At 36.7% G+C, this 22972-nt stretch overlaps 1 protein-coding gene across 13 annotated transcripts in view; it reads right to left on the reverse strand.

The window, feature by feature from the left end:
* Positions 1–2140: 2140 nt before the first annotated feature.
* The window catches only part of DCAF6 (DDB1 and CUL4 associated factor 6), a 93386-nt gene continuing 72554 nt past the window's right edge, over positions 2141–22972 (reverse strand). For 8 of the 13 annotated variants that reach the window (XM_065076736.1, XM_065076778.1, XM_065076751.1 and 5 more), the window contains 5 exons: positions 13998–14136; positions 8468–8624; positions 6817–6905; positions 4202–4307; positions 2141–2582 (listed from right to left, as the gene is read on the reverse strand). In XM_065076736.1, the coding sequence (XP_064932808.1) occupies positions 2518–2582; positions 4202–4307; positions 6817–6905; positions 8468–8624; positions 13998–14136 (556 nt within the window). In that variant the 3' untranslated portion in view covers positions 2141–2517. Of the gene's footprint in view, positions 2583–4201; positions 4308–6816; positions 6906–8467; positions 8625–13997; positions 14137–20983; positions 21026–22972 lie in introns of all 13 variants that reach the window. The other 5 variants (XM_065076724.1, XM_065076718.1, XM_065076758.1 and 2 more) reach the window with 1 other exon arrangement.

Consider the following 22972-nt stretch of genomic DNA (forward strand, 5'->3'; position numbering starts at 1 on the left):
AATTAAAGTTAAGATTTAGCCTTTAAATAAATAAGAGACCATTTTGGAACGTGCTTATGGGGGAACTCTGAAAAACACACATTTATAAGATTGTTGCTTTTGCTTTATATTGTGTGCTCTTTGCTGGCAATTGCTACTACAACTAAAGCAAAAGTGGCAGAAGCAGCTTTTTTATTTTTAGAAACAAAGACATCCACAGTGATGATTTATAAAACCTCTGTAGTGAAGACAAAGGGTATACTCTCCATATACTTAGCTGAGAATTTGTTTTCAGATGGCATAAGTTAATAATTTCTAAATAAAAAGAGCCAGGCTTCTGTAGAAACACCATGGCCCTTCTTTTTGGCAGCTAATACCTCTCAAATATAATCTATGGAGGACCTAGAAACTCCAATCAAACATTGTGTTGTTGTGTTTCCCTGACTGAACTGCTCAGGACCCCAGGCTGTGGAAGAGGTCCACCATGACAACAGATGCCACTCAGAAGAGAAATAAGGCTTTATACCTCTCACTGCTAACAGCTAGAGTAGAGCAGACAACCCTACTTATATATACACTAAGTACACTCTATTTATGTGATAGTAAAAACACTGCTCAATGAAGTGCTATGAGCAGAAAGGTTTGAACAATTCTAGACCACTGCACTCAGGGGGGAGTGCAGTGAAGAGGGGGCCTCAAATGGGTGTACTACAAAATCATAAAGCATTATTTTATTTCTTGCTGTCTAAAAATGCTTGCCCAACATGGTACATCAGGAGGGAAAACTAGTGGTTTCTCTTTTCTCCAACAAAAAGTCATTCTTGCGTCACCAGAAAAGACAAATATCCATATCAGCTGTTACTTTCACTCCACATCTCAAAACAACCAACCAAGTTAACCTTGACTTCTTTCACTCTCCCTTGTTCACGGTAGATACGTTCTGAAATGCTTACCAGATTTCCATCCTCTGTTGCACCGACTTCCTCTGTGTGTGAAGTTTCCCATTTTCCCCAATGCTCCAGCGTACTGGGACCTCAATTCTTCTCAGCACCCTGTGTCTCCAAAACCTTCTCTCCTCCAAAGTTACTTTCTCCTTTCCTATATTCACTTCACTGGATCACTTTCAAAGCTTCTATACTTTGCTTTTCCTCAGTAATTTCTTCTCATTTTTTAAAAGAAAAAACAAGAAACCACCCTATCCATCTCCTCACATTTTTCCTCTACCCTCATGTTATTCTTCCCTTGCCCAAGTATCTTCAGTTACTGCCAAGTTCCATATAATTCCCATTTCTCTTCCCTCACAAATCTCTCTTCTTGTCCTCAAATAGGTTTAGTTTTCCCATCTCCCTCTATTTCTGTGATTTATATTCCTTCCCCAAGCCCTTTCAGCCTGCTTCCATTATGGATCAGGATACATGAATGTTGTGATAATGTTCTTTTTCATTTGGCACGGGGAATTTTTTGTGTTGATGTAAGCAAAGTCTGTGAAGACTATGTGATGAATGCATATTTTAATGATAACAGGGTAACGAAGCCTCCAGTACCCTCATCCACCTGATTTAGAACCCTACCTGGCATTCTGTAATTTCCAGTGGAGCTTCTCAGCATCTGCCATCCTTGGCAAGAACAGCCATTGAGTAAAGCTGCTCGTTTCCCTGCTCTGCTTTCCTTCCTTCACTTCGTCTTCCCCATTGCCATCCAAACATGTATAGAGGAAGAGTAGAGCCTGTTACATGGACTGAAATCCCTCCCCAAATTACTGCTAGGAACTAAGGCATAGGAATATTCAAATTCATGTTCCTTTCTACTACATTTTCTCTATTCTAAATCCAATGGAAATTGAGATATATCTGCTGCCTACATAACTATTTCACCAGCATTACAGATTTAAGCATGGAGAATGTGAAATGGCACTACAATCAGACTGATGCAGAGACAGTTTTGCATACGTATGTGTGGCTTATGTCCATGGAAAAGCAAGAACTGAGAGGCATGGGGTCTCAAAGTCACAGAGAATCCCAGTGCTCACTGTTATAAATAATTGTATTTATCACTTCAGAAACATTGTAAGAAAGAATGCAAATTAAGGCAGCAATGGCATCACATTAATAGTTACAGGGTGATAAATCAATGGTTGCTCAAAGGAAAAACAGGAAACTACTTAAAACAACCAAATCTTTTAATTAGAAAGCAACAAACATGCAAACAGCAGGTATAGAAATGTATTTGAACCAACGTTTTTACTATAATGAAAGTTACTTTAAAACATTGATCCAAGCTCCCACATTTGCAGGTTGAGGAAAATATTGCACTTCGCATCTTCTAGCACCCCTCATACATGGCAAAACATTTTAAAAACATTTTTGCTTATTTTACTTGCACGCTCTCCCAAAGTCATGCACACATTCATTCAAAAACAAAATGTTAGGTTATCCAAAAGCAATACCTTAGAATTGCACTAAAGCTCTGTAAGGAAAAATATAATTAATGTCTTATACAAATTCCATTAATGTTTAGGTGCTTGCACACAACTGCTGGTTACTCTTCATCTTCGTTTTCGTTCTCCTGACCAGATCCTTCTGATCTGTCACCTTCCAATCGGTCTGTAAGACACAGAGAAGATTTAGTAAAGAGAACTTCCAAAGTTTTCATTTTTTGGTAAATATTTATAACATACTTTCTCCCTGGGCTTTTACACAATGCACAGTGGCTGTGGATTATATGAGCGAAGAAAGTCCGTATGGATTGACAGCAGAGACTGGGTAGTCATGTCACCACAAGAAAGGAGAACAGAAGAAAAGCCCTAAAGGATTTCCAGGCATAAAAGTGAAATTTGTGTACAAAAGGAAAAATCTTGTAGCTGCTGGCTGGCTGTCAGCACAGGAAAGATGAATGCAAGCATAATATTAAAAAGAGATGGCGAATACAAGAGATTTGAAACACTGTTCTGGGGAACTAAAACTGAAATAGCTGTGGTTAGAAACCTGCATATTTCAGAAAGCTGGGGAATCAATCTGTCACTGCATACATTAGAACAAACACTTGTTGATGTAAAAGTTTAGGGAAAGACAAATAGAAAAATGTGAGCGAACATGACTGCCTGAATGTCTATCACTCAAACAACTTGCACTGTCAGGTTAAGAAATACTTCACCCAGCCATAACACAGATTTTTTTGTTGAAACTTTTTTAAGTCAAGTGTTGGGCAGTTCTTTGAGTATTTTACTCCAAAGAAATCAGAAGAAACTAAGAAAAAACCCAAACAATGTATTCATTTACATCAGTGGCAAGGCACAGAGCTGAGCTGGATCCAGTAGCTTCCTCTACTTCGCCAGATCAGTGAGAGGTGAAAGGGGAGCAGTAGGTGCTGCCAGACAGAGCTTCCCTCCATCCTCATCACTATAAGCCCACTACTCTCCTCAGCCTGTGCCAGGGTCCCCATATTCAATTCTCACCGTTACTTTCACCCTTATCTACAGTTCTGTGAGGTTTCTGCCCCATACAGTATAGCCAACTTCATCCCCTTTCTTCCTACCCAGTATGATGTCTCTCCATTGTCTTCTTCTGTATCTTCTGTCATTGTATCTTCAGTATCGACCCACTGCAGTCAGCTGCATCAGCACTAACATCCAGGAGCACCAGTTCCCAACAGTGTTTCTCCACAAAACCCATTATATATCTCCAGACTCAGCCCCTAGGGAACTGCCCTTTCACTGAAGGGATATCCTAGTACCTGCTGCCACAGGAACAGCTGCCAGCAGCCTCATTAGTGTCTCTCTCAGTCCAGTATCTTCACATGCTCCTTCGCTCCCAGACAATTCCAAGCCCACCACAACAGTCAGTTTATGACACATTCCATTCACCCCAATAGCTTTCCCATCACACAGCACTCATCTTAAAGAACACTCCTTACAAAAGAGAGTATTTTTCAACATCTAACTAGTACTACATTACAAATAAGCTATTTCAGGATGGATAGTACGTTAATATCTGTATTTTGCTCTTTTCTTTGTTTTGAGGTAAAAAATAACAGCTGCAAATTGTTGCAAGTCTCACACTAAAGAAGCAATTCCTAAGTGCTTTTAAGACACCATCAGAAGAGCCCTTGAATCGTCTCAGCAACCCCAAGTGTAGCCGCAAACAGCTGATGATTTGATGACTCCCCAATCCATCTGCTATTTCATAGATCAATGTGGTGGACAAGCTCTTCAGAAGTCTCTCACCTGCTCTTATATGATTCAATGAAGCCAACATTCTTAACATAAAAGAAGCTGGAACAGTAATAGTGTTTCTCGTCTCTTCCAGCATTAATTCATTACGTGTTATAACCTGGAAGGGGAAAAAAAACAGCATTAAAAAACCCCATGAAATTGTACTGCATCAATACAGGTTTGTAGGTACGTAGTTCCAATGCAAAAGGCATTTACAGAGTCCAAAATTACGCGAAGGGAGCAATATTTTTATAATTAGTATTGAATATAGTTACTGCATTTGTATGTAGTGACTCAGTCAGTGGACTCTGCCTACAGATATCTAATGGTCTATCTAAGGACTATTCCAGTAAGATCATCATTCCGATGTCCACATGCATGGCAGATATTAAGATGAGAAACTGAGAAAACCTTTTGGAAATGAGATCTTGCACAAAATAAGGAGGACCGATGAGAGAACGTGCTGTTACAGATGGCAACTGTTGTAGAGAACGAAGTCCTAGCACCAGCACTAGCCAAGAATGTAGGAAGGAAAAAGAGATGAGGTTACCCTAAACTCCTACCTTCATGCTGCTTGAAACTTTTGGAAAAAATCCAAGGAACACAAGCAATTACTCTATCCCACTTCAGAAACATTCTTCAGCTGCATAATTATTTCGAAACGATCTATACCTTGCCTCTAAATAACTTGGAAAGAGCCACCTCCCACTGTCTTAGTTTCAAGGAAAAAAAACAGTAACGAATACATGTAGCTCTTTTGCTTCTTTCCTTCCTGTACATCCTTGCCATCCTTCTTGCTCGGCTGTTAAATTCTAATCCCACACCTTAGCTTTTCTCTCAGCTTTTAGACTACGTTCTTTCATTATCACTAAGCATAAAAAATGCTTTAGGTGGAGACAAGTACTGACCATTATCCAGTCCTTCCTCCCAGATCAGCTGCCGTAAGGCCAGAAAATAATGCATTTCTTTTTCTCCCTGAAACTCCTTCTCAAGCCTGTTCCTCTCGTGAGGAACATAATTCTTGCAAATGTCTGCAGTGGCCTTCTCCTAGCCAAACCAAAGCACCTCTTTTCTGTCATTCTCATGTCTACCAGGCACTTTGCACACCTGATCACTTCCTAAAAGTAGCAAAATGAGAAGACAGCAGGCTTTTCCTCTTTCACCTCCTATTTCTCAGTGCACCACCAGTAACACCCTTTTGACAGGCTTCTTCTGATGTTTTCTCTCTATTCAGAGATTTATTCCCACCCCCTCTGTCTTTTCCAACTCACTAAGGTCATGGCCTCTCTTAATTTTAAATACAGTTCTACATCTATACTGAATTTTCCTCAAACACAATGCTTTGTTCCTAGACCTTCCCTTCTACAGAAAATTCAGTGTAGGTATGTTGGACACTTACTCTAGCCAAACTTAATGTGGTGAAAACTATTTTATTTCTATGAACTTCTCCTGTCCTCTACATAGGTATTTCAAGGTGAAACTAAAATCAAAACATATAAAGCTACAGACCATACTGCAGTTAAATTATCTGAAAGTTCTACATTTTATATTAAATAAAAAATAATTAAATATCTAAATAATTTGTTATTATTAAAAATTAAGAAACAAAAGTATCACTACAATAATTACTTTTAGCACATATGCTTAGCAATATTTCTAAAGTCCAAAGACTCCAAACCATGTCATGGATTAAAACTATCCTACAAGAGTCAAAGAAGTATCACTTTGCTTGGTGTTACTTCTGCCAAAATAATGGGAAAGGTGAAAAACTGACAAGTGGATGGTTTGGGGCATTTTTTCAGGGGGCTGCAGGGCTGGTGGCTAAGGATTGTAGGTTTCTGTTTGTTTTAAATATATGTAACACTAATACAGAAAAATAATAATTAAAACCCCCCAGTCTACTATATCCCTGCTGTCCAAGAGATTGCACAAAAAAAACCCTAAACAATCCCATAAGCAAATTTTCCCTAATATATTACTTACAGAAAAACATTTAACATTTTAATAAACTATGTTATGTAAATCACATAACATGTTATGATTATTCAGCAGTCAACTATATGATCATCACAGACCAATTGCTATATACATCGTTATTGCTTTGGGGGTATGAAAACAAAGTGCTGCACAACTTTACATATGGACTTTTGTAACTGATTTGGCTTGCAATGTTTGCTTTATTCCATGAAGTTCCCAATTTCCAATCTTAACATTAACTCCCTTTTATGCCACAGAATATTTAATACATTTGATTTTTGCACTCCCTGCTCTGTATATTGTTGTGTTTCCTCCAGTTAATTTATTTTTTTAAAGACAAGTACCAACTCAATTTCTCAATTCCTGCCAGTTTTCCCTCTATATCTGACTGTTTATACTTTTTCCAACTTCCTTCATGTATATAATACCAGATCACATAATATAATTTCTAAGAGAGTTAATGACATACAAAGCGCCTCTGTGTGCTGCCAAAGATATTAAAGTTAGCTATTATAAAGGGCAGCTTTTTATTTGTAGCTCATTTGTTGAACATTAAATAACTGTTAATTCAATATCAGTAATTTGGACCAAAAGCTTCTGTAGAACTGGAAGATGCAACATTGCTGTGAAAAAGAAGGAAACGTTCTTACCTCATCTGCAAGTTTTCTGTTAAAAATCTTGGATTCTTCCAATGGTGACCAAATTTTTATATCATAGTCAATACCCGAAGAGGCCAAAACTAGAAGTAACAGTAATTTTAAATTAAATGTTTTATGTCATTACCAGTATTTTCCGCACTTAAACCAAGCTGAAGAAAAATACTCCACTTGAAGCATTTACTTGCAAATGTCAGTTCTCATGCTGAACCTACAGCTATGTAATTTCTAAGTCTCCACACGAGATCTGAACAATAGATTGTATATTTTTAATATATGCACATATGCAGAAAACACATGCAAACATTAAGAGCCTCCTTTTTTAAATTTAAAAAAACCCCACCAGAATATATGTAAGACAGGAGCAAAAAGTAAGAATAAACCCAGCCAGTACTCATATACTTCTGCTGATGACCTGCTAAGCATATGCATTAATAAAAGAGCCTGAGGATTTGTAGACTCAGATATAAGATGTATGTTAACATTTGATAATTTCAGTGTATTTCATGTAAATTTATTTGATATTCAAACATTTAAAAAAGCAATGTATGCTCTTATGGATGCTCGTTAAAATACAGAAAACAAAAAGCTGCAAAACATTCTCTACATCATCGTACAAAACCACAATGGGAATAAAAATTTCATAGAAATATATCAGTAACTGGAAAACTCTATAAGATTAACTGTCCTACAAGAAGGATGACCTCTTCATTACTGTCTCTCTGTGATAGGGAGATAGTCACACTGCATCAAGAAATCGGTAAAACTACAGGGCATTTTGAAAGGTGCTTCCAGAAGGAGTGACTAACCAAGCCACACACTCTAAATATGCCCAGGAACACAATTTCAATTAAGCATTTAAAAATTCAAGGCTTATCCAATATAGGAGAGTATTCCATGTTTCCACAAATGGTCCAAAAAAAGCCCAGGCTCTTCTGGTATCATCATAATGTTATTTGCTTATTTATTTACAGCTATGTTACTCCATAGTCATGTAAGCTATGAAAAAAGAAGTAACATGAATACTTTCTTAGACTGTGTCAGAAGTTGCAGAATGGTTCAGATTTGTCACCTACATGTCAGACAACATATGATACCTTATACTACTTTGGTCCATCTTTTCTATAAATATATTCCCCTAAACACAAATTAATAGGATTTCTATGAATTTTATGCATTCTTGTCATCTCACAAAGCTAGCGAGACTGAGATACCAACTTAGATCAATTTTTTCAACAGGGCCAAGTAGAGACCAGATTCCAATATCTACTCACCCAAGTGTTGCTGGCGTTTCAATGACCCCATCTTTCCCTTACTAGTGTCAAGGAAAACATTTAATGTATTGAGGCGAGCAAGAAATGGAGATTCTTCTTACTACATCTTAACTTCCTATAAATACTATGTTGATAATATTTTCATTCCAAGATGTTATTGAGTATGAAGAGTTTTAAGGGCCAAAGGTCATTAGTGAAAGACAAAATTAAAAGCAGTACTATCTAATTTGTATGGGAAAAGAATTAATAGTGGTTCATTAATCATTACAATGCTCTATTGAACAAAGAATTTAAGACTGGTCTTTAAAATGCTTTACTACAGATAACCTGAATATGTGGACTGTGAAAAATGTAAATGAAAATCATCTTACTTGGGTCAAATGGATGAGGTTGAAGACAGTTCACTACATGATTATCAGCTTCCAGTAGCATGAGATGTTCAGCAGTATGTCGATCCCATATAAAAATATGGCCACAGTCTGAACCACTCATGACGAAGTTAGATCCCCAAAAATTGGCTTCCTTTATCTGCAGTAAAACCAAAAATAACAATTACTTTATAAGACTACCTTGGAAAGCACAAAGACAATTCTTCTGTTTCTGCAATAACACTGCCTCTGAAGCAAGAGCTCTGCAAATGCAAGAAAATTCAAAGGAAACATTAAAAGAAAAATGATCAAAAAATAAAATTCAGAAAGCCAAAGACTCCAGGGAAAAGTTACTGCTAGCAGAAAAAATGGAGAACAGCTGGGGCAGACTGAGCAGTTTCAAAATAAATTACAGCAGATTTGACACTTTCCAAAGTGACTAGAATGATACTGGAGACAGGGGTAAGTGAAACAGTTTTTGGGAAGGGTTCAGTAAGTTTAAATTAAATGACAGGCTCATCTCTGGTGAGGATTTTCCATTTACAGAGGAAGAGGAGACAAGACAGAAGCTTATGAAAACTGAGGGGTAGGAATTATCTAGGTCTTACAGACAAAAAGGAGTCACAAAATCAAACTTTGGAAATTTTCTCCCCCCTCTATAATCAATCAGATAAGAACTAAGACTTCTTTGTCCAAAGCCCATGAACAAGAAAGGTAAAAGCCACCCGTTAGCTTCAGCTATTTACAGTAACAGTAGATGAAAGTAGAAGCATCTCTCCCTGCAAGTGGAAACAATAATACCACAGTTTTCTTGACACTGCAATGATGCATACTGTTCTATATGGTTGTTCCCATAATTACTTTGTTGATGTATCTGAGCACCTTTGCAAAATATTTGAAGTGATATGGCTAACATTTGTCACGTATCAGTGGTGTTCCCATGTTATCAGCAACAAGTACATGTAATACATTGCCAACATGGACTGTTTACTTTTTTTTTACGTTGCTGTGTATAAATTTAGAGAGCAAGATAAAAACTATCTGGCAAAGGCAATGAGTTTTTTGAGGGTCTGCTGTTCACACTGAAGGTCATTCTAACATCTTGGGTCAGTTTATGCAATTTTAGTTTGCACTGACTGGAAAAGCATCACACAAATTATTACAATTTTTAAATCACATACTCAGAAATCCTAATTGGATAATCTTTGGTTTTGGACTACAGCTAACTCTTCTGTAATGTTACTGATACACAGTATTTTGACCCTGGATTATAACTGGATGTAATTAAAACATTCAAGGAAGACTTCTCTGCTTGGAGAACTGTACATTTGAAGAAGGAAATTGTACACCTCCCAGAATAACATGGTAATAATTTTTATTTGAAAGATGCCAGAAGTACTGAAGAATAACCAGAATAACCAGAAAAGATGAGAGGAAATTCACAAACATGGCATCATGAGTTAAATGTACACATCTGTTTGTGCCTGAACACAACTGGGCTGGACGTGCCATTGACTGAAGGCCATTGCAGGAAGATCCATGGGCCTTTCTTTTTCCTTGAAGTGCTATAATTCAGTAGGTATTTAAACCTTCTGTCTTAAGCTCCATAAACACTCACAGTCTCATCACTATCATTGTTCTGGATGCACATTTGCTAACAATGCTGTGAATACTTTTCTAATGAAAGGACCATCTCCCCCCCCAAAATGGCTAGACTGTCTTGTCCCTGATTCTGAGAATTAAAGAACATAGCAGATACAGTCAACGACAAGATAGCTAGCTTGACTTGTACTTGACTTCAAAAAGTCTTTAGGAGACAGGTGAGTAGATAAATCTGAACTTTTTTCTCCTCCTTGTTCCCATCCCTCTTTCCAAAATATGGTAGTGTCATAGGATTATAAGAATAATGTATTATCTGATAATAATTTATACATAGTAGTTACAGTTTTGTACAGATACATATATCTATTATTTATACTAGACTCTACTATTTTTATTTCTTAAACGTTATTTCTAAATTATTACTTGGATAGTAAATGCTGTATTATTTATTAATTGAGTATTACTAAGTTAGTGGGAAAACCCAGACTCCTTGAGTGTTTCATAGATCTGCAGTCTCATGAATTTTGGAATGGAAGGCGGCTGAAGCAGTCAGCGTTACAACTAAAATGATCATGCAAATGACAGAGAAACTGCAGGCCAGGAAAGAGTGGCAGTAGTATCAGATATCCATTTCCTAGAAATATAATGTTGATATTATTCTACACCTGTTACATTCAAGATACCCTTACGATTACAGCCTGAAGGAATGTGGCTTATTCAATTTCTGAGCCAAAAAAAAAAAAAGTAGAATATTTTTTTCAAGAAGCAACTATTAGGTTTGTTAAATGTAGAATAATCTTTCCACAGCAAGGCCTCTCTGCCCTCCCTTCCTAAAAAGATGTAACTCGAAGCCAAACAACTGGTCTGAACAAACAAGAATGGGCTGCTTCCTTCACTAATGATTAGAATCTTCTTCAGGAATCACTTCTCATTTTATTCAGAGTAGGACATCAAAATTTGCTAAACTTTTTCAAATAGGAACAGGCTAAGCAGCAGTATCGTTCTCCATTGCTGCCCTACATTATCTACAGGGTGAGAGTTTAGATGGAGTGGCAGAAGAAGGGACATTGCTTCAAGAACACTCAAACCTCAGTCACAAGATGTGAGCTGAAAGCTCCACAATAGTCCCATGTTTGTGCTGGAGAAAAGAGTCTGGAAGTTAAAATGTAATCCTACACACAAGATTACACTTCAAACAGTTAGCAATACCTTTTGCTGACTCTTTCAATTGACAAACACCAAGCAAAAGTGATACATATGTAAACAGAAGTTTCCTATACAGCAGGTTCCAGGGTTCACACAGATAGGTCCAATGTTTAGTATTTATTAATATCTCCAGCATAAGGGACAGGGTTTTGAGTTTGAGACCATATACAAAGAATTCTACTATGGAATTATTTTCCAGGCAACACATCATAATAAAGCTCCAAAGAGGACAGTGCCTGCATCCTTATCTTTCTTTTTGCATATTTTTCTCAGAAAATGCACTGGAGAAAAGGACAGAGACATTGCGTTACCCTGTGCTTTGCCCCAGCTATCTTGATTTAAAAATCACCATGATAAAGAATCATATTAGTAACCTGAACCCTTACTGTTGTTAAAAATACATTCTTTATTTCCATAATGAGCATGTTCAGTTTTAAATTTCAGGCTTGCTAAATCTTTGTACATAATATGTACCAATTATTGCAGTCAGTGCAATAAAGTCATCCTGATACCTAAAAATAAGCCAGAGAAACTGCATTCCTGGATTCTGTAGTGAAAGATGTGTTTCCAATATATTTGTGCAGTTTTTGTCTTGTATCTCCTCTAAATATGTATTTTTCATCATTCCGTTAGAAGTACATCTAAATTACCTCCAATTATAAATAAGTTTGTATTTAATTTCTGAATTACAACTTCTTCCCGCTTCCTTTGTATTCTTTTATGTAACTGCTGACTTTACATTTCTAATATTCATAGAACCTACTTTTGGCACCACATAAATTACCAGAATTAAAATTCACATTAAAAAACTTTGGTTTCAATCTCATATACACACTCAATTTTATTGTATGTACACTTATCCTATTTACTAGGTACACACAGATGGTCTATTGAAGCCAAGTTTCCTAAGTCAACATTTCAAAAGGGGACTTGAGGTGAGTGGAATAGAGGAAGAATGGCATATATATAAGGGAGATAATACTAGGACTGGAGACAAAGAACCGAAGCCACATGGCAAAAGACAAATTTTGAAGAAAAAGAAAGGGATCTGGGGCTCACAAGAGCATTTTTTTCTTACAAGAGCTAAAGAGAAACAAGAAATCCCGTCCCGTCCCCCCCTGTCCCCGATCATTCCACTACCATCACACTCCCTGCTGTCATACTTTCAGGTCTGTTTCATTAAAAAATGGTAACACCTAGTACTCTAGTGACATCAGTGGAGTAGTTAAATGGCAGTGATTTGCATGCTGGACCTAAGAATGTTCCAACACTGCCAATGGTGCCAGCAAACATCAAGATAAGGCTACTTGTCTTCTACTTTCTGATAATGTAATAATTACACTTAAAATATGCTTATTAAAAAATTGTAAGATTGACAATTTAAGTCCTCAAAAGTAAGGAAGGATCAGAATTATTCAATCTGTCTGCACAACTTTAATTCATCTGCCTTATATATATGTGTATATATATGTGTATTAAAATAGTTCATGTAATTGACAAGACAACTTTATCCCTGGGCTGTTCAGGGCTGCAAGAAATAAGACCTCTCTAAGATGTCTCCTTCACAAATCTACAAGGGAAATACCATCAGCCCTTGCCTTGCAGGAAATAGATTATGAATAACAAAAACGTTGGCCACCATAGAAACCAAGAGGTAAAATTACATCATCTGCCATTGTGTGCATTCTTTGTCATAGTTGCTCATGTGAAACAAAACCGAAACCACCAACCCCAAAGCAGCCAAACAACAAATTCCATTAAATAATCTATAGGATAACACATATGCAGATGGAGACTGAATTAAGACCACTTAGGCAAGCTTAGGTTTAATATCTCTCAACCACAAAGTGCTTTTAAACTAATGGATTTTCAAGCAATTAAAATCAATTTCTGAAATACAGTGCAAACCTCCTTGTCATTAATAAAAGTTTATTCTAAGCCCTGTTGCTTATGCAGACTGAAATACGCATTTACTGAAGCATTTCCCCCCATGTAATCAAAGCCACTCACACAAACTCCAGAAAACCACTTTTGGAGGTAGAGGGACTACTCCTTAGAGTAATACACCTGCTACTACAAAATACCACCTAGTACTCAGAACTTTACATCTTCAAAATACTGTAACAAGCAGAAAAAGAATAGCAAGGAGAACAGCATTTGTTTCTCATGCACCACTGTTTTACAAACGTAGCAACTGCATTTTTCTTAAAATACAGTATTTCGTATGAAAAAGACAGTATCTACAGATACTACAGATTACAATTTAATAACTAGTACTACTTCCTTTTTTAATTCAGAGATGTCAAGGCTCTTCAAAACTATGATTTAATCCTCACTTTCCCTTTCAAGCTGCTCAAAATTATTATTTAATCTTTAACTTTAGAGAACTTGGAAAGGAATGTGAAGATTAAATCATAATTTTGCAGGTAGGCACATTCTATACCACTTAAGCTGACAGGCAAAATGAAAAAATACCTAAGATTTCAAAGGAAGTTAAGGGGAGATAGTCTTTAATTCAAGAAAACTTAAATGCCTAGCATGGTGACATGAGTTACGCTAATTTTAGTTTTCACTTAGAGCAAATTATGTGGCTTCCAATTGAATATGCCAGAAAAAATGCTCATAACATTACAATATCCTTTTTGGCAAGTGTATCAATGCAGCAGCTACACAGATTCAGTCCCTAAAATCTCTACAGTTCCCAAAAGAGACAAAGAGTTCGTACCATTGTTCGTGAGTTTCGATGACCTTTATAAACCATCTTTATTAAAGGACGTCTAATATTCAACGTTTCCAACTCTTCCATTTCTTTTCTTTCTTTCCTCCTTCTGAAGAGCTCCTGAATGCGGGCAACAGCAGATCGTCTGTAAATTGCAGACAAAGAGAACACTACTGAAAGTCCATCTCTAAACACTGAAATGGGCTGTCAAAAGGACTATAAAATAATAATGAGGCACTCAAAAACACATTCTCCATAACTTTGAAACAGACATCACCATTATCCCAAATGTAAAATTACAGACTTTAATTTTTCCATCCTGGCTTAGAACAATGATAGCATGCAAGACAGTGGAATGTCAAGTGATGCAACATTTTATTCCCTCTCTGAAGAACAAAACCAAACTTCAACTGTTGGCAAAATTCACATGCTATTTTATTCTTCAGTGATAGAGATATCCTCCACCCATAATGAGGCAGCAAAATTTTGAAGTGAAAATTCTATGCCAAAACCAAAGTTTTTAAAATTTAAAAAGTTATTAAGGATCTAGTGAGCCTTCCAGTGTGATTTGTTTTTCCCCCAAATTTAATCAAAGGTATTTCTCTTCACTGGTTCTGTATGACAAGACTCAAGATTTAGACAGCTTTTAAAAAGTTCCTACTAAAGTAAGAGATGGTTTAACATCAACTATTGTAGCAGCTATCCCATATGTTAGCAGTGAGGGATACAGCTGAAGATTTCTTAGAATAACAAAGAAAAATTAGCTATATTATATATTTTGTTTTATGACTGTTTAATTCCAGGATTCTAGTGTGAAAATACTCTGTTGCCAAAGTTTTCCTGTTTAGCTCTGAAGTTCCCCGCTTCCCATAATTCCAGTTACAACCAAACTGTCACATCCCAGCACCTGCAGCCTCTTTTTCTTCTTTTATTCCATGTCAGAGTTGCTATTGGCTTTGAGGTCCTGAACACAGTGCAAGGGGAATGTCACTCTCAAGCTACAGATTTTAGCAGAATGCAAGGAGGGAAGCTATTACAGGAATTTATATGATCCTGAAAAGCAAACTGAGCCAGAACTGAATATCGTTGCAACCTCAGTACACTACTACCAGAAAGCTAGTAACTTGGATTTGTTCACAAATAATGTGATTTGGTGTTTTAGTCACTGATCCTGGAGACTCTTGCAACAAGTCCCCTTTTCAAGCAAAACACCCACCACATCTATTCATAACTAATTCTCACAGCCAGTGGTCTGCTTAGACGTTTATTCCATTTTTCTCATAGGAGAAAGTTGGACCAAAAAAACTAAGGTAAAGAAAGTGTTATCCAGCAGGTAGGCAAAGAAATAAAATGAATGCAAGTTATGCGTCATTAATACCGATTAAAACAACAACACAAAAACCCCACAAAACCAAACCTGTCATACTAAGATCTTCTAATTTAGCAAAGCTTTTAGAAGAAATTTTAATACTTATTTTTACAGAAACTAGAAGGGATTTGCAAGCACTAGCCAAAAGATGCACTTAACAGTTGACTATTTATTATAATGCATTTCTTGGAAGTTTGTCTAGCAAACAATCCCAGAAAAAACAGACTATTACTGCTTCCTTTGCAAGAGTTTTCTATCCCCTCAAATTCTCATATCTGGGTAATTTTCTAGTTCCTCCTTCTTATACTACACTAAATAAACACACTGTATTTGTTAGTTAGTCCACATAATATATGGAGTCTCAACTTTAATCTTCAACGGACTTAAGAGTTCTTTGCAAAGTCTTCATACAAAGGAGGAAAACAAGAAGCCCATATTCTTAATCTACTGTGCTTTGAAGATCACAGAATTATTCTCTTCACCAGTTTAAATCTACGTGAAGGAAAAAGAAGGGTGGCATGTACATGACAGGCTGCATTAAACACAGAAACTTTAAACAGTTATTTGTACGTATTTGGTTTCAGACTTGTTTTTAAAAAGGAAGCTTTTGTTTGAGAATATAAAAGTGAGAATCCTGTAACAACTACTCTGCTACCAACACCATCAGTGATCACACAGCTTTGGAATCAGCAGACAGCACAGTAAAGTCCTTTCGGCTTCTGAAGCACACCTGCCAGCCTTACATCTAGCACTTACTATAATCGCTATTTGTATTTTCATTGTAGTTATCCACATTAATTAATTAATTAAGGATGTGCAGTTGAAAAGCTGAGTTAAACATCATTAGAACTGACAAAACAGAAGACTTGTCTAGCTCTTTCAGAAGGGTTACTTGCTAGAGAGCAGTAGCAAATCGTGGGATTAGAACATGGGATTAAAGTAACTAACTGGTAACCCAAAGTAGTTTCTTGCATAATTTGTATTTTAGCATCTCTAGAGGAGGAGATTCATTTTTCTAATCTCCCCTAGGCTTGAATGCAGACATTACAAAAAACCCTCAAAACTATTCAGCAGTCAGAATCATGCATTTTTAAATAAAAGCAGAAGCACAGAAGCGACTTTTCGTAAAAACTGTCTTTTAACTGAATTCAGCTCTGAAGTTAACCTGATTTTGGGCCTTATTTTGAAGAGGCATGAATGGATTGATACATTGTTATCTTGTAAAGCTGGTGACTACCTTCAACAGGGAGAATGCAGCCAAGCACACACAGCTACAAGTGTGATACTGTTACCAGGCACTCTAATGACACACTGCTAAAAGCAGGAACCTGGCAGAGGCAAGTCTTTTCCAGAAAAGGTAAATATGAGCTCAATCTAATGACACTTCAGAACAAAGAACGTTACAGGAAAAGAATTCTCTCCGAGACGTATTACTTTTTCCATAACTACACACTTTCTCCATATTTTTAAGTCACACACAAAAATTAAGAATTCAAACACGGTTTTGTGGCTTTTTAATTTTCATTTGTATTTGTGATAAGCAACACCTATCTGTGCCAACATAAACTTAGGCAGCAGCCTAATCACTTGGAGCATCAGCAGATACAGAAGCACGCTGTGCAATTTGTACTGTTCTGAAGTTGAGCCTAAGCAAAGCCTGACTGTGAGCAGCTGCTTCCCTTCCAACCTCTGTACTCTTCAAGTACAAAGTATCAGATAATGTAATTTACACACATTGTGTCAGTAACTCCATCGACTGATACAGTTTTATTATAATGCATTCACATTTGGGCATCAAATAATGAAGATGCCAGAAAACTGCTCAATCTACATTAATGTTATTAATTTTATGGTACAGAAAACATTAGGTCTTATAAAGCCAATGAAACTGAACTTTTAGTTATGCCCTCATATGGTAAGTAGTGTTCTGACTTCAGAATAATTCAGTACTACTGTCAGGTTTGCAGGCATAAAGCCTTTTCAAGTGCGTTTTGCTGAATGTTATGGTACCTTAGTGCAATATCTTACCATAGAGTTGATGTCTGTATTAACAATTTAACAAGATATTTGGTACTTTCATTACTTCAATGGAGTGTGCCTTGTGGAAAGATAAGTTTTAAATATTACATTCAAAAGTAAGAAGATAGAGATGAACCAGAGCACAACTTCTCCCCTTACTATCAGCCAGGTTTGAAGTCTTCAAAGTTGATAAAGTTGATTGCTGTAAACATTAATTATCAAATTAGGCTTCAGATGAGTGGAATAGGCATTTAGGAGTGAAGCCATTATATTCTTTCAATTAAATATAGCTTGAGGAAAAAAAAAAAAGCCCCAAACCACAAATACCTTGTGATGTAGACTTATCCACAGCTATGTATTATACACAGAGAGAAATGGAAAAGATGTAAACATGTAAGTTAAGCCTTAAAAAAAAAAAAGTCACATAAGGCATTTTCTGTATGTTTAGAAATTCTGATTTTTTAACAAACATCTATGCAATTTCCACAATTAAATAACTAGTTCATTTCTTAAAGCACAATATGCCACATATTGCTCTTCTAAAAAAAAAAAAAAAGCTATTTTATTTTAGAGAGCTGCATACCTCATTTCCTAATCTATGTTACTCAAAAATTTCTGGCTAACTACCCCTGCATGTTTTAAAACAACTATGCTTTTCTACTAATTAGAAGAGAGGCAGACAAAATTAATTATATGTTTTTTTAAAAGAGGGAAAATTGATCAATTATCCATCAACTGAATCTGTAAACAATCTACAGGAATTCTGCTACAAACTTTGTTCCATTAGAGGTCTATATGTAGTGGCTGCCATAAAATTAGTCAGGTACCCTAGATAACCCTGCATCTTCCAAACACCATTGTCTCAGACAGATCATCTCCTGAGCTAGGCTGCAGCAGCTGGCTGTAAAGCTCATGTGTACTTTCTTCCTTTTTCCATCCCTCTTGTCTCAGCTCTGTATTGAGTATCAAGCTCGGTATCGATTTCTCTGTATTAAGGATTTTTGTCACTTCTTAAGTTTCCAAACTTACTTATACACACATTGTTTCTTTTTGCTAAGTACAAGAAACCCCAGGTTCTTCTCTTCCAAGTTTGGAGGGTTTTTTCCACTCTTGTTGCTGTTTTCTCATTTGAACTATTTTCCCTACTGCAAACAACCACAGGGAACCCAAGGCTTATAACCATTAATTTAGAACCTCTTTCTCTGATCTCTTATGGTCATTTCCTCATTGACTATGTAGAGAAATCCACCTGCCAGCTACCATGACCAAGAATTCCAGCCCCATGTCTTAAGCTGCTATCATCACAGAATCGCAGAATGGTTGGGGTTGGAAGGGACCTCTAAAGCAGGTACACCTGGAGCAGATTGCACAGGAATGTGTCCAGGCAAGTTTTGCATGTCTCCAGAGAAGGAGACTCCACAACCTCTCTGGGCAGCCTGTTCCAGGGATCTGGCACCCTCAGAGTAAAGAAGTTTCGCCTCATATTCAGATGGAACTTCTTGTGTTTCACTTTGTGCCTGTTGCCCCTCATCTTATCGTTGGGCACCACTGAAAGGAGTCTGGTCCATCCTCTTGACACCCACCCCTGAGATATTTACAAGCATAAATGAGATCCCCTCTCAGCCTTCTCTTCTCCAGGCTGAACAGACCCAGCTCTCTCAGTCTTAACTCATAAGAAAGATGCTCCAGACCCCTAAAAATCTCTGTAGCCCTCTGCTGGGCTCTCTCCAGTAACTGCTTCTCCTTCTTAAACTGAGGAGCCCAGAACTGGATGCAGTACTCCAGATGTGGCCTCACCAGGGCAGAGCAGAGGGGGAGGACAACCTCCCTCAACCTATTGGCCACACTCTTCCTAATACACCCCAGGATGCCATTGGCCTTCTTGGCCACAAGGGCACAGTGCTGACTCATGATCAACCTCTTGACCACCAGGACTCTCAGGTCCTTCTCTGCAATGCTGCTTTCCAGCAGGTCGTCCCCTAACCTTTACTTGTCACTGGGGTTATTCCTCCCCAGGTGCAGCAAAGTCAAATGAAAGTCAAATCTCATGCAGTATGGTGACTAATTAACAAGCCATTGTACTGGTCTTTACCTCAAGCCATGAGTGCTCTCACTATTTTACCCTTCTGATTTTCCTCCCCATCCCACTGGGGGAAAGTGAGTGAGCAGCTGTGTGGGGCTGAGCTGCCTGCCAGGGGTTAACCCTCAACCACCATATTAAAATAGATCCCTTTTCTAAATATCAAGATTTGGTTATATTTCTGATTGTAACTACTTAATGACCATATTCCTTTAGAAGTCTCTGAACATACAGAAGATACTTACTACTGCTGTCAAAACCAAGGACAAAAACCATCATGTTAACAGCACACTGGCTCTACCTTAAAGTCCAAGTCATTTCACTGCTGATCATGTGAAAAGAGATGTTTACCATAATGCACTCCTAAGTCATTTCCTGGCCTTCCAATGCAATCAATATTTTAACAGTTCTCAGCTACAAAACATTTGTAAATTTTCACCTGATATGCTGCAGAATGACAATGAAAATCGGAGAAAAATACACTGCGAAAAATTCTGTGCTGAATACATAGTTCATTTTTATATTAAATAAATAGCGATATGAAACAAATATTCCCATAGGCTGTGCTGAAGAGCTAAAGAACTCTGTAGTAAGCACGTTTAATATAGAATGAATGCCTATAATGAAATTTAAAGTTCAAAAAGTACACAAATACATGAACCTTTAAGAAAGTTGCAGAGTTAAATTCACGTATTCCAATTGTAGCTAAAATTGAAATATAAGATAAAAAAATATATGTCTGCTCTATTTTCCTGCAGGCATTTAAAATATAGAACTCAGGGTAAGTCTTTTAAGAAATCACCTGTCAAGTATTTTCCTTTCCAGCCACACAAAACCAATACGTTAATTTTCACCACTAGAATAATTTTGTGCCATTTTCCCTATATATAGCCTTTGGCATTAAATCACAGTAGACAGTTTCTCCCTCTTATGACAGGTGGCCAAACACAATTGCTCAAATTGCCTTTTATGTTCCTACAAATAATTCACTCAAGTATTTCAGTTAAGAATACAAGACCAAGTGACTTTTTAATTCAATTTCATTAGAAGAAATACTCTGTAAGATATAGCATGTATCTTGTTAAATATGTATTATCAAATATAGCTTTATTAGTTATGCCTTTCCATAACCTTGTTCAGGCAAAAAATATAAGCCATCTCTGATATTTATGTTGTTATATTTTTGTCCAGAACTGGGTGTTCTCTACTACCAGACAAAGCAAGTCAGCAGTGGCACATGCAAATATAACTCATCGCTTTTTATAAACTTCACACTTTTCAAATTTCATTAATTTTTACAGCACACAATAAAAAGGTTAATAGATTGTTAAATGTATACGCTGACATTTCTTTTCAATTTCCATGCAATACATGCAACTAAATATAACTCAAGCAATATGCTCTGTAATTCATAGCATTTAAAGTACAGCAATTTTTAAAATGCCAGTTAGACAGGAAAAACAAGAATCTGATAAATCCATTATATGGCAATAAAAAGGAGGAGGGGAGGAAGAAAATAATTACCTCATTATTCTATCACCTATCGCTGTTCCTCTGATATTATATCTAGTAAAGGGAACAACAACTAAAGTCATTCAAAAATGCTCAGTATCATGTTTTTAAAAGGTTAGCATCTATTACAAAATGTGCTCTACGTGTTCCAACTGAAAAGATTCCCTGTCCTCAATGTGTTAGTATATGAAGCTACTTTGATTTCAGCAAAAATAGTATTCAGATTACATAACATTACACAAAGTTGATCTTATAAAACAAAGTAATTCTTCATAGATCATGGTAGAAGTGGAAGCAGCTGCATAATCATTTCCATTTTACATTCATATGTGTTTGAAATTTTAACCTACTAGTTTAACATTTTCCAGGCTTAGCCTCTGCTCATAGATCAGCTTCTGTCAAAGCCCAAACAAAATTAGTTCAGTCATTTAAGTAGGAAAGCAGCCCTCAGAGTTGTTTTAACTGATTTGTGAAAATTAAGATCAATCTATTAAAAACTGCACTCTCTGTGCATGAAGTACACAGATTTTGCATCGATTTTTTCCCCCACAGATTACGAAATACGGTGTCAAGGCAAGACATACTATCTATCTTTGTTCCAACTAAATTTGTTGGACTTAGTAAGTTTGAAAGAAGATATGCTATGTGCATACTTCAAGACTTAAAAACCTGCATATCTCATATTTGTAAGAGAAGGGATCCTTACTTGTAGACTCAACAGAAGGCCCAGAAGGTTATTTTCTCCATTGAGTATCTACCTAAACTGCCCTGCTGTACAAAACGACCCATTTTGTTTAGTTTAGAAATATTCTGTGCAGTGCCTTATACATTTTGTTAAAAAGAGTATTGACTAGCCTAGTTACAATAAAAGAATTAACTTTATTAATCACTAATCTTCACCATTCCTATCGTGATGCTCGGTAATACAGAAAAGCCAGATGTCACACTCTCATTTATTTCAAAGAAATGTTCTTCTGTGTCAAAACTATTCCTAGCTGACTCCTAGTCAACATTCATCCGACTGAGCTAATTTATCAACCAGAGGATCATGGTATTTCTACACATTTTGCTGCTACTATTCTATGTCCTTTTCAAAATATTAATGCAGGTGCAATCTCTGTGTTTGTGTATCTGCTGCACAATCTATCCTGACAGTTCAGTTTCAGGTTACTTGGTGAGAAACTATCTATCCTCATTGTGTTTTGAGATTTATAAACATCCACAAAAAGAGATTATGACCCTTGTACCTATTCTTAGATTATATGTGAGAGAGAGAGAAAGACCCAGTCCTCAGTTTGAAAATGTTAGAAGTTGGATTTGTACCCAAACAAAATCCAAATAATAGAAGCTCTGTAAACATTACATTTGCAAAAGGGACAACATTCTATTCATAAATCTGAAGTCTACATCCATCTTGCTAAAACCAAAGTGAGACCAGTAAAGTTGATCAGCAGGAAGTTCTCCATTTATTTACCTGCAGGTATTGTCAACAGAGCTATCAAAAGTGTATTTTTGCCTCTTTTCCTTAAGAGGACATTTAAGATAATTTCAGAGTACAGAATCAGAACTCTACCCTTCCTTTCTCAGTGGAGAAAATTGTACTTTACAGTGGGAAAATGACTCTGTGACAGTTTCCTTTATCTTCATTTCCCCAACTGCAGACTTTCTCCTCAATGTAAACAATACCTAGTTATTATATAAAAAACACAACCTAAAGAAACCTAAAATATTGTAGACAAAACTAGTAGTGCTATGTACTGGAAAAGGCTTATTAGTCAAATAGCTTTCAGCATTCTGTTTCAGAAGGCTACAGCCTCTTTTTTCTTTCTTGTCCTAGAGAAAAATTAGAACTCTTTTTTTTTTTTTTTGCCACTGCATAAAATAGGTTTAGATTGTTGCAGGCTAGCCTTATAACCTTGTCCAGAAATTAAAACATAAAAAACCCCACACGCACACAAAAGCCCCACAGCAACTCCCCTCCTAGGTATTCTGGAGAAAGAA

The sequence above is a fragment of the Columba livia genome, chromosome 1 (assembly GCF_036013475.1).
Source record: "Columba livia isolate bColLiv1 breed racing homer chromosome 1, bColLiv1.pat.W.v2, whole genome shotgun sequence".
NCBI lineage: Eukaryota > Metazoa > Chordata > Aves > Columbiformes > Columbidae > Columba > Columba livia.